The sequence below is a fragment of the Poecilia latipinna genome, unplaced genomic scaffold, assembly GCF_001443285.1.
Source record: "Poecilia latipinna isolate Pla-1442-1.1 unplaced genomic scaffold, P_latipinna-1.0 Scaffold1486, whole genome shotgun sequence".
NCBI classification, from domain to species: domain Eukaryota; kingdom Metazoa; phylum Chordata; class Actinopteri; order Cyprinodontiformes; family Poeciliidae; genus Poecilia; species Poecilia latipinna.
Window position 1 is genome coordinate 119,865 of NW_015114102.1, and position 12,443 is coordinate 132,307.

At 35.9% G+C, this 12,443-nt stretch overlaps 2 protein-coding genes across 2 annotated transcripts in view; both read left to right on the top strand.

The window, feature by feature from the left end:
* Positions 1–702: 702 nt before the first annotated feature.
* On the top strand, positions 703–6,246 carry LOC106963018 (acid-sensing ion channel 1-like). Its single transcript, XM_015057734.1, has 4 exons — positions 703–1,129; positions 2,057–2,148; positions 2,229–2,308; positions 2,955–6,246. Exons 1-4 carry the CDS (start codon positions 1,029–1,031, stop codon positions 3,069–3,071), a joined length of 390 nt encoding a protein of 129 aa, XP_014913220.1. The 5' UTR covers positions 703–1,028; the 3' UTR covers positions 3,072–6,246.
* Positions 6,247–10,801: 4,555 nt separating this feature from the next.
* LOC106963016 (glycerol-3-phosphate dehydrogenase [NAD(+)], cytoplasmic) overlaps positions 10,802–12,443 on the top strand; it is a 12,099-nt gene continuing 10,457 nt past the window's right edge. The window contains exon 1 of the mRNA XM_015057729.1: positions 10,802–10,907. Coding sequence (XP_014913215.1) covers positions 10,864–10,907 — 44 coding nt within the window. The 5' untranslated portion in view covers positions 10,802–10,863. The remainder of the gene's footprint in view (positions 10,908–12,443) is intronic.

A 12,443-nucleotide genomic window follows, 5' to 3' on the forward strand; every position in this document is an offset into this window, starting at 1 on the left:
CATAATCTACATTGGAAGTGAGAATCTGGAGTATTGAACTGAGCAGATGAAGTTGTTTTCCCAAGTTGTTTTTGTGTTTAATAATGGCTTCTGTTTGTTCGAGTCAAGCTAATTTGTCTGTGAACGTAACATGCTAGAAAAACTTCCCATAGCATCACTCTACCACCACCATGTTTCACCTTAGGGATAACGTGTGTGTGATTTTTGGATAATAAATTGCGTTGTAGCTTTAAAGCTACAGCATTTAGCTTCTATGAAAAATATGTTTTTTTTACATATTTGTTAAAACTGTCACCATGTCGTGACAGTATAAGAGACAGATAATCTCCTCCTTCTCCACCTTGAGATGCTATCTGACCAAAAACAACCAATCAGAGTCAGGAGGAGGGTCTTAACGCTGTCAATCATCCTCATGTACTTCCTGCTAAGTGTGCTAATGGTGGAGAAACATCTTACCGTTACAGGAAAACCATTTATGTGGCTGTGCTAACTAGCCTGAGCATTCAGAACAAGGGGGAAGAAAAGGGTTAAAGAGCAGCGCCACACAGAAGGGTGATTGACAGCGCTAAGACCCACCTCATGGCCCTGATTAGTTGTTTCTAGATAGCAATCAGAGAACAGGAAGGAGCTCTATTTTTTTTCACAGATTGTCTTTTTTTTTTAATAAAAGTTACATACTGCAGCTTTAAATATTTCCACAACTTTATCCCTAACTTTTAAAAAATCATCGTCTATCCTTCCATGTTGCTCTACCACATAAAATAATATAGCCTACTAAAACACATTGAAGATTGTTTTTGTAACATGACAAAATATGAAAATGTCAAGAGGTGTGAGGGCAAGGTTTGTGTTGAGAATGAGCTTTTTTCCACCAGAATGAGGGAGGCCCCACCATTTGTTGCACTTACTAGCATGAGTTTCTCCAGTCCACCCACACATTCGCACAACAAATCTGTCAGTCTCCCTTCCCCCCAGATTTCTTGGTGGAACAAGACAACGATTTCTGTGTGTGCGAGACGCCGTGCAACATGACCAGGTACAGCAAGGAGCTGTCCTTCGTCAAGATCCCCAGCAAGGCCTCGGCCAAGTATCTGGCAAAGAAATACAACAAAACAGAGCAGTACATTAAGTAAGTATAAACTACAAATACTCTTTTGGGTTTTCACTTCTTTAAGATGCAAATAAAGCATCTGATTGTGTTCGTTTTGTTCAACCAGAAGTTTTAAATCTGAAAATTACCATTTTACTGTCACAACAACTAAACCTATTGTCTTTCTTCCAACTTCTGCCTTTGATCAAAATCTGAGTCTAAACTCCACATGACTTTATTGGGGTCAAATCACCAACGTTGGGTCACATATCACAGGACATGATCCAATAAAAATCTAATAAAACCTGGAAAAGAAAATACTGGTGCATCTCAATGAATTTGAATATAGTCAAAAGGAAAATTTATTTCACTAAAACAATACAAAACATAAAGCTTAGAAATTAAGAAAACCTAAAATTCAATTTCTCTGAAAAAGCTTTTGAATGGACATCACAATCCTGCATTTATCACTGCTCCTAATAGTGTCTCTTCTTCTGCTACAGTTTTTCCTTCCAGACAACTATCCATAAATATCCTAGATACCAATGATCTTTTGTGGCTTAATTTACCTTTCTAGTGAAGAGAGCTAAAGTCTGCTGCAAATCAGCATTCTTCACCCTAATATTGGGCCTTAGCATAACACCTCTTTTATTTATTGCTTATTTAATAATAAATACATCACAAATATATTATAAATATAGATTTGTCAAAAGTCTCAGAGAAGCCAATTTCTAGTTTTCCCTCAACTCTAAGCCATGATGAATAAAATTAACAGGAAAAAATAATTTATACTCTATTATGAACATCTATAAATTCTGATCTTCCCTTTCCCCATTAGCTTACGTTTTAAAAATTACCTCCTTGATGATATTTGTTTCGCTGATATAGTAATATTTTAAAATGTACAGCTACATTTTAATATTTAAAGCAAATTTATGTCATTATTTGTTCATCTTATCTCAACAGGGACAACATTTTGGTTTTAGACATCTTCTTTGAGGCTCTGAATTATGAAACTATCGAACAGAAGAAAGCATATGAAGTGGCTGGACTTTTAGGTATTTCTACGTTTTGTCAGACATTGTGTACTGTCTTGGGTTCAGTATTGTGGATAATTAAATGTTTTCCCTTACTCTAGGTGATATTGGTGGTCAGATGGGACTCTTTATTGGTGCGAGCATACTGAGTATTCTGGAGATTTTTGACTACCTGTATGAGGTGAGAAAGTTTAAATAAGAATGCAACAATCTGATGGTCAAAATAAAAGCAAATCACGCAAACGTTAGACGAGGGCTGGATGATATGACTGAAAAATAAATGTTTTATATAAGTCGATACCGATAATTATTTAGTTTTTTTGTTTTATCTGAAATATTCCCAAGCTGGTGGTTGGTGGTGTGACCTTCCCGGTTATATCCACAGTTTTCACTCTTTTCTGTTGTTTTCTTTATTTTTAAGCAGTTATGAGGCGAAATCTTAAACTACTGCTGTGGCAGTTACTCAACAAGTTGTTGCTAGGTAACCAAAGAGTGAGTGAGTTGCTTGGTAACCAAAGAGTGAGTGAGTTGCTTGGTAACCAAAGAGTGAGTGAGTGAGTCAGTTGATTCCACCAACTTTGTTTAAGAGAGGTCGAGCAGCTAAAGCCTTTCCTGTCCTTACTTATTGAATATTTTAAATAATGTGTTATATACTGTGATTTGTTGTTATTGACTTATTTAGACTCAGTAAAAATAGAGAAAAATGTCTTCTTTTATTTGTAATAAAGCTTGTATTAGAAACAAAAAAAGAAAACAATCCCACAACCATTAGGATGTTTTGAACTTCTTCTGTTACTGTAGTTGACTGTTGTTTTTAATCCTGCCAGGTGATAAAATGCAAGCTGTGCGGCTGCTCCAATAAGAAACACAAGCACAACAGCACCGACCAAGGAACGGTCCTGAGCTTGGACGACGTCAAGTGTCACGTCAGTAACTTTCATTAAGCCGCCGTCTGGAGCAGGGAGCCTCTGCCTGGACTTTGCTACTGCGACAGTGTGAGGATGAATTAACTGGGCCTGGTTGGGCTTAACTCTCTCTGTGAACACGGTCAGGCGGCCAACAGAAGCAGACGGTCACGCAGGCAGTCAGTCAGCTGGCCTGCAGAAACCAGAGACCAACCTGGTCAGATCAACTGCATGGTCATCTGAAACATCCTTTGAAGACAGGAGCAGCGAAGCAGACATCTGCTCCTTGAAGGTTCATAACGTGTGCTGTGCTTTGGTGTGTTTATCTGTCAGCGTGATTAGGCTTTATGTAAAATGATTGTTCATTTGCAAGAATTTTCTCAGTTCTGCACTAGTCCTGTTGCCTTTATTCTCCTATTTTTCCACCCAAAAAAAGAAAAATCATTTTTATATTCCTGTCCTCCATCCTCATCTTAAGAGCCCTTGATAAACTCAGTGCATTCTGCCAAAACATTGTACTACCTCAGCTTCCAGTGCAAAGGCACCACTATGAATTTACAGACCAAGCTAAACTGACGATCAGTAAAATGATTTTTAATTATCTGGGAAACGGTGAAATATATGTGGCTTTAAATCTGTTAGTAGGTGCAAGATTTTAGTTAAGGCTCTTCTCTTTCAAAAGACATTTCAACTTTTGTAGTTATAACAAAATCAACACTATTAACACGATGATATATTGTTTTTTGACAAACAGAACAAAAAAACTGAGTCACAAACTTGCTCTAGATCTTTTTGTGATTCTAAATGTAATGTCTTTCTTCTAACTTAAGCCTTCTCAAGTCATCTAATGGTTAAACAAATGTCCTCTATGTCACTTGGTGGACATGTTCCTTTAGGTTTAATATTTTTGGAGAGTGGCTAAGACAATTGGGGACCAAGTAAAGAAAGAAGTAGCACTTATAAAAATGCTTCAATTACAGTTATTTTATAGCAGTTGTTAGGGATGCCGGTAATTGTTGCAGCAGTTATAACTTGTGTGTATTTCCTCAAATGTTCAGCGTGGAAATTATGCTTCTGCAATTGAAGATGAATCTATTTTAAGGATTTTTACACAACTTTACCAGGGGAAGGTGTAGAGAAAAAGATTAACTTATTATGAGAGTACCATCCCTGTTCCTGTAGTAGAACTAGACTTTTTTCAGTTTGTTAAATAATTAAAAACAACTCCAATTCTTATTAATTAGCATTGTATGTTTGGTTGGAAGAACCAGATTAATGGTACAATACTTTCAGTTTTCACTCAAAGCCAAACATTTCCATTCCCAACTAGAGAAATAGTGTGGAGGTCAAATGAAGAGAATATTTGGGAAAGAGGAAAGTTTCTCCCTAATTCCCATTTCAAAGTCCAACACAGGGACTCTGCCTTCAAAACGCAGGAACAGCTGTAGCAGAAAACTGTTTATTTCCACATCCAGCAGTTTGTATCTCATGAAGTCGTCCATATATTTAATACTACACAACCTCTGTTAGTCAGTGTGTTTCTTAAGTGTTTTAATACATACAAAGTGAAGAAAAATTAAATAGCTTGTGTTACTGATAGTGATGAGCTTGTCGTTGATAATCGCAGTTACCATTTTTGCAGCCAGAACATGTTAAAAGTCGGGTTAGAGTAAGTAAGCACTTCAGTCTGTTTCAGGTTTCGACCGATATTTTTGCCTGTTTCTGCTTATTAACCCTGCTAAAAATTTCCACATTAGCAGCTTATATTTTGAGTCATGCAAAGCCCCAAAGCAGTCAACCACTGAGGGAGATCAAATATTAAATATGCCTCAGTTAAGGCAACTTCCACTTATACTGCAGGTTTACCTGTGGTTTCAGTGTTTTATTAAGTTGTCTCAGATTATGTTTTTTGTAACATGGGGCCTGTTAAAAACACAGTGATTTATTTGGTGTTGCAAATGGTACAACTTTAACAACCCTTAAATCAGTTAATCAATACAAACTAGATCAAGCTACAAAACGCAAATTTAAGTCACAATAAATACAGAGAAGGATGTTGTTAAGAAGTGCTGTCCAAATTTTGAGTCCTTTTAGTAAGGCTTCTATTTACGGTATAAGTATATTATGTATTAATTTCAGCTCCAAAATTGTACATATCAAAATAACCAATCAGACATGAGTGAAAATCAGTATTTGTCACATAAAACTGAGATTTACCAGACCATATTAGGTGTCACATAATGCAAACCTTCCCCTATAAACTCAAGTTTAACTCTTTAAGTCTCAGAACAACAACAAAAGAAAAACAATTTATATGGGAAAGTTCTAAATGTTCCTATTTCTCATATTCATTTCCCTCCAGCCAATGTAACACTAAGCGATCACATCAACGAAGAAGAGTTTACTGAATGTGCTTTTCCTTCTTCTAGGGCTCTGACTTGCATGTATCGGTGCACAGCAGGTGTCTTAAAAAATGTCGTCCACGTCAATTATTCGTGTCCTCCGTCTGCTTGCGGTATGCTTGACGGTATTTGCGCAGTTTGTCCTGCCTGTTCAGGCCGTGGAAAGTGAAAGGGGGGGAAGACGGTAGACGCTGCCCTTTGTGAACGTGTGAGCTCTGCGGGTGCATGCTCATGACTTGCTGTTCTGTTTACATCTTAAATGTTGTATCCTCCCTGAGCTCTGTGTGCAAGCTTCAGCAGGAAATGGGAATGTGTAGCTGTGTTGTGGTAGCATCCAGCACAAACGTACCATCGGCTGTAACTTGATGTAAATACTGCAGTGACCATGGATAATAGCCCTGTTGTACTAGTGCTGTTTGCGTTGGGTTTGTTTAGCTCAGACTAGCTCTCCGTCTCAGTTTTCTGTACATATGAGTCTTGATGATTTATTTATCCAAAGTATATGGAATAGAAAAGCTGTGTCCTTTTTTTTTTTTATTTGCTTTGTAACGATCAAAACAGCTCTTTTCATTAGTGTGTGTAAATATAATGCCGAGTTGTTATTTTCCAGCTGCATGAACTCTTGAATCTCTGTGAAAGCTCACAGGTTGGCAAGCTTTCTGCTTTTCGTCCAGCCTCTGTTGTAAGCTTTAGGTTTTTGTTTGAAAGGAAGAAATTTGATTGGAGTAAAAGAATGTTGTTTCTGTTTGTAGATTTATGGATCAAAACAGATTTGCAGCAGTAGATTTATTAAAGATGACATGCTAACTTTATATACTTGTTTTGTCATTTCCTGTGTTACGTTTTTCAATTCTACCGGACTGCTGTTGTATTTTATTGGGATTTTAATGTGATTGAGCAACACGGTGCATCATTGTGAGGTCATACAGATTCATAATTGATTTAGATCTGGACTTTGACTAGTGCAGCCAAACACATGATTATATCCACTGCTTGGGACATAGTAGGAGATCATAAATCTTTCTGTGAAATCTAGATTTATGGACTGCACAATTAATAGCTCCTCTAGTTACCATGACCCTCTTAGCTGCTTCCCTGATCAATACCCTCCATGCCCAACCAGTCAGTTTAGATGGAAAGCCATGTCTTGGTATGTTTGCACCTCTATCATTCTTTCTTTTTTCAGATAATGAGTTGAACACAGCTCTATTTGAAAGTTGGGGATATTGTTCTATAACCTGATCCTGCTTCAAACTTCATCACAACAATAACCCTGACCTGTCAGCTCTCCTCCTCGCTCTTTATGATGCTGTTTATTCATTATTTTTCTAAAACAAATGTGAGGTTTTCATAAAATAGCTGTGTTTATATTGTTTTTAAAATACAATTAAGGAGGTGGCATTTGGCTGCACTGGGTTTTATTTATGGGTATAAGAGTTAAGTGGGTTAAATCCAAAATATATGAAATATGTGCATCTTTTTCCTTTCAACTTACAATTTTGCACTATTTTACGTTCGCTTATCACATGAAATTCTTAAAAGATACACTTGTGGTTGTAATGTGACCAAAATGTAAAAAAAAACAAAAAAAAAAACTATGTATTTCAATACTTTTGCAAGGTTGTCTTTATAAAAACAAATATCTCTGATAAATATATATATTAAATATCATACAGACTGGATTAGCATCAGAAAAGTTTACATCCACCTGAACCCACACAAATCCACTCCTGAGTGTTGTTTTAAATATGCCAAACCCATAGGGGGCAGTGTAGAGCACAGCTAAAATCTACGTCAGCCAATCAGGTCGCTTGAAAACCACCACAACTTCCTGTTAGGGCTTAAACATGGTGCCAAGAAGTTTATTTGTGTTGACAGATATTTAGGTTGAACTACTATTAAATAGCATATTATTTAAAATGCACCTGATTTCACCAGAACGCATAAAAATTAATTTGTTTTCTATGACATCCGGTTCCATGTGAAATAGGCCACAGTTTTGTTTAGCTGTTCTGCAACTTTAAGCACATTTTCTTTTTCAAGAAAATTACATCCACATCTTGTAAAAATAAAACTGGATAAAGTTGAAGTTAACTTCTCCAAAATACTTCAAAGAGGAAGTACTTTGGCATGTTAAAAGTGTGACTGAGTTTCATGACCTTTTGCCAGAAAAGTAAGCTGGATTTTCTCACATTGTTCCTTGTTCAGAGACCAGACTGCTGAGCTCAGTTCCTTCCTGCGTGGCCTCTTCTGTTTGCTGTCCAGACTTTATGCAACAACGTCCTCTTTTGTTTGAAGCCACCGGACCAAGAATTTCATCCCACAGAGATGTTCTGGCTTCTAATGGGTTCGCGACAATTTATTTAGGTAAAAAGTCAACAAATGCTGGAAGTCCATAAGAATGTTCAGTAAACAGAGAATGTTATTGATACTGAAGCATTTTCAACAAACAGATAAAGCGAACAGCAGGTTTTCATGGTTGTTTTTGACCAAGGAATTTGCTCAACATATTTTTAGTCAAAATAAATGTTAGATTTAGAGTCACACTCTAAGTTCTGTTCAAACCCAAATGTCTCCCAAACAGTTTGGTATTTCCCAAGGCCAAACTCTACATTCCCAGCTTCAAGAAACTGAACACAGAGAAAAATGTCTAGTTTTTATTAAAATGTCAAAATGTCCCATTTATTTTGATATATAATATAGTTTGCCAAACTTTAGGGCTTACAAGGCACCAAACATGCCAATATGTGAAGGATTAAAATGAAAAAAATTAAAAACTAAACAAGTCGAGATAAATTAGCATTAAAGTACCACAGATGTTGGGAAGATAAAAAACATTAACTGGTTTGTGAGAGAGGACACAATAAAAGGGACTTGGGAGTGTTGAGACAGGACCAGTAATTTAAAGCCGAGATATAAAATCTATACGGCCTAATTGATGTTTTTCATTAGGAAACAGGAACTGAAAGGTGATTCCCAGACAGATTTCTAATGACCCCAGTCTTCCCAGTTAGTCACAACATCCCTGAATCAGCAGTACAGCCAACACCACCAATCTGTCCAGTCGATTCTAATGGGAGGAGTTAGGAAAATGAATAAGATCACAGGTAAGTTTATTGTGGTACTGGACGAGAGTGAATTTAGATTGGACAAGGATTCAACTGTTCACAGCTCACAAAGAGATTTTGTCCGTTTTGCATTTTATGTTGGATTCACTTACAAGCCCTGAAACTTGTCAAAGCTGTGCAAAACATTTTGGGAAAAAAAATAAAACTGGAGTATAATATACTTAAAATGAACAAATTTGTGTTTGGTCGCTCTTCCTGTAAAGCCAGGTTTTGGTTAGTGTCAACTGAGCTGTGGATCTCTGCAGCTCCTCCAGAAAAACCATGGGCCTTGTTTGTTTTGCCCACCGTTTCTTCTGCTTAACTTATTTGAACCAATTCATTTTTTACTTTAACAATGAATTAAAAATGAAGGTGATTCACCTTTTGCTTCATTTTTAGTGAAACAACCTCATGAGGGAGTTCCTACTGCAGCTCTATTTATCTTTTGTTTTATTTATTTCATTCTTTTTGTTATGTGCCGCCATGATAAAACACTCGCCCTGACCATAAATTTAATCTGGTAAAAGGTCCAACTAATGACGAGTTTGCAGATAAGCCTGTGGCTTGAAAACCTTCAAACAAAACTGTGTTTTGTAACATTATTTACGGTTCTGTGGTTAAAAAAAACTAAAAAAGTATGAATATCTTCAATTTTTTTGCACTGTCTACTATCAATCCGTTGTCTATACTCCTTTGTGTCTCCCCAGCAGAGATAGAGTAAATAAATCCTGCACAGATTACCAGGATTATATTGGAGAGACACAAAGCTAACAGTTTTGTTTCTGGCAATAAGCAACAAGTAGTAAATAAATTAATCACATTATAAATTAAATGAAGCTCAGTCATTTTCATTTGCATGATTTATTGTTTCTCTCTCTCTCTCTCTCTCTCTCTCTCTCTCTCTCTCTCTCTCTCTCTCTCTCTACCTAAAACTGGATGACAAAAGTCTTCAGTCTGGTGTTTTAGTCTTAACCTTTTTTTAAGAACAACTTTCTGTACAGAGTCTTCATAATTTATTTTATTTGTTGTCTCCGTTGCTTTTAAAATGTCTTCCAGTTCCAGTGTAAAATTTTCATTCTACTGTAACTTAAAGTTTACTCATCTTCAAGAATGTGTTCTTGTATTATTATGCCTTTACCACTATGCTACTTGAAAATGATCTCAAAACAACAATATTATTGTTTACCGCAGTAACTAATTTATTATATCATGAAAGGGAGACCATACAAATTCAAGACTGGGATTTGAACCTCTGACATTTTTACTTTTACTTCGGTAACTTGATTATGGCGTATTTCTACTCTTCTACTGTCTATGTTTGACCCACTGTGAGTAACTTCACTGAAAAAAAAACTTGTTTTAAGTAAAACTTCACCAGACACAAACCTGGAGTTTTTGTTAACGTTTCATAAGTTTTAGAGTGAAAGAAATTGATTTGGAAAAATGTTGGTCTAATTTTGTTATTTTATAATGAGGTTTTATATGAATAATTTTCATTTTCACATAACTTTACATTAAATGATTAATGTTTTGTACTTACTCGGCACTTGAGTAGCATTTTTTACAAAATACTTATTTCCTCTTACTTGAGTAGTTTCTTGGATACTTTTTACTTTTACTTGAGTAAAAATATGTTGAAGTAGTGCTACTTTGAACTGAGTACAATTTTTGGGTACTCTGCCCTCTGCACTGCAAAAACACAAAATCCTCTCAAGTATTTTTCACTAGTTACTTGTGCAAATATCTTAGTCTACTGGAAATAAGACAAAACTGACAAGTAAATTTTCAGTAAGATATAGGAGCTTGTTTTAAGTCAGTAATTCTTTAATATTGATGAAAATGTGCTTATTCCATTGGCAGATTGTTTCATTTGTTTCAAGTTAAATAACCAGCCAGTGGAACTTGTACTTTTTTGTCAATATTAAGAAATTGTTTACTTAAAACAAGCTCCTATATTTTGCCGAACAGATATTTGTCAGTTGGTTGTGTCTTAAATTATTTGCACTAGAAACTAAACAAAAATACTTGGTAAGAGTTTGTGTTTTTGCAGTGTAACTGTCCAACCGTGCAGCCAAAGGTTTATCGTGTAAAAACCCTAATAAGACATTGGAGTTTTCCACAGTAAATACTCCGGTCGGACCTTTAATCTGCTAACCTTTGCCCCCTGAATGAAGCGCCAGGCTCAGCCCTCGCTTGAACGGGGCGGGCCGGTGTCTCCTCCCGCGAACAAGCCAATAAAAACAGAGAGTAGTTTCATAACAGGACTGCAGTCAGTGCAGCTCCAGCTTCACCTCCGGGACTCAGCGCCGCATCTCCTCACCAATGGCAGCTCCGAAGAAAGTCTGCATCGTGGGCTCCGGAAACTGGCAAGTTGATGTGTTTATGTGACGGGCTGTCGGGATGCGTCAGGTTTCCTGCGGGACGTCACAGCTGACACGTTGTCTCTAGAGTCTTTAACTAGCAGTACTTTGCAGTGGGGAAGGTGAATGGAGTCCATCAGTAACCTCCTACCGCTGCTGTAAAATGCTTCATTAGCAGGAACAGCAGCTGCTTTCAGTCACATGCTGAGAAACTGGCTGAGTTTTCAAAAACAACTGACCGCATGTCAGTCACGATTACTGGGGTGTTTTTTGCCCTTGAAGTTAGCCATAACAAGTGTGCATTAGCTTAGCTTGTTCTCAATGCCAGTTGTCCATTCATAAATCCTGGACATTGAACTCAATGTGTAAACTTGACTTTCTTAAAGGAATATAACACAATTTAAATTAAGAAAGCAGTTGCTTTGTATTAACTAATAAAATCGGCTCAAATTTTAAGTTTCTATTCCAACCCAAATTTAATTTATTAGATTTTTTTTTTTTACTAAGAATGTAGCACACTTTTTTAAAATTTAAAATACATTTTATGCCGAATTCTAGTGTTCATCCAGATAATTATAGGAATTAAATTATTAAAGTTTAGCTGTTATTAAAAATGTATAATTTTATAAGAGAACGCCATACATTTGTGCAACAATTTTCAGAATAAAATTATTGCATGATTAGATGGGGGATGTGGTTTTAAATATGGAAGATGGTTAGGGCCACTTAAAAAATAGTCTTCAAAAAAAGTCAAAATTTTCCTGTTTAATTATACATTCTATTTTGCTGAAATCTCCAGGTTTGAAGAACATTTTGCAGAAAGATTAAAAGTCGAACTTCCAAGTAGTCGCAGGTTTTCCACAATAACCTCAAAATCCAACATGGCTGCTATGAATAAACTTTGTGGAAACTAAAGAGAAGCAAAAAGAAAAGTGTCTTATCCACTGATAATGACTAAATAGAAGATTTAGTTTTAATCTTGCAATATTTTTTTACTCTGAAGTTGAAATTAACAAGTCGTTAGAAAAATTAACTGAAAAATTCTTCATAATTCAGAGTGGGAAATTCAAAGGTTTCTCGCCAATTCTGATTTAAAAATCCAAAATGGCTGTGTTGTCTGTAAAGCCTTAATAACTATTATTACAAATCACACAAAAAATTATCACTAGCCGTGTATGTTTAGTTAGATAATGAGATACAATTATGTCATGTTGGCAAAATTAACCGAAATATATCTAAATGTGAGACGTTTCTCACATTTAGATATAAAAGTGACCTCAAAACCAGTAATGATAGACATAAATGTAACTCTCTATACCCAAAGTTAGTCAGATAGACATGTTCATTTGTCTATCTGAAAATTGAAAAGAGCAAAATGCACTGTTAAGTTTTATTTCTAGTCTTTGTTAGCCATGTCACTGAGCAAGACGGTCAAGCAGACCTCTTTTTTTTTTTTTTTTTTTTTTTTTTTTTTTTTTTTTTTTTTTAAAAAAAAAAATTTTTTAATTGGGGGTGGTGGGTTATAGATTTTTTTTTATTTTG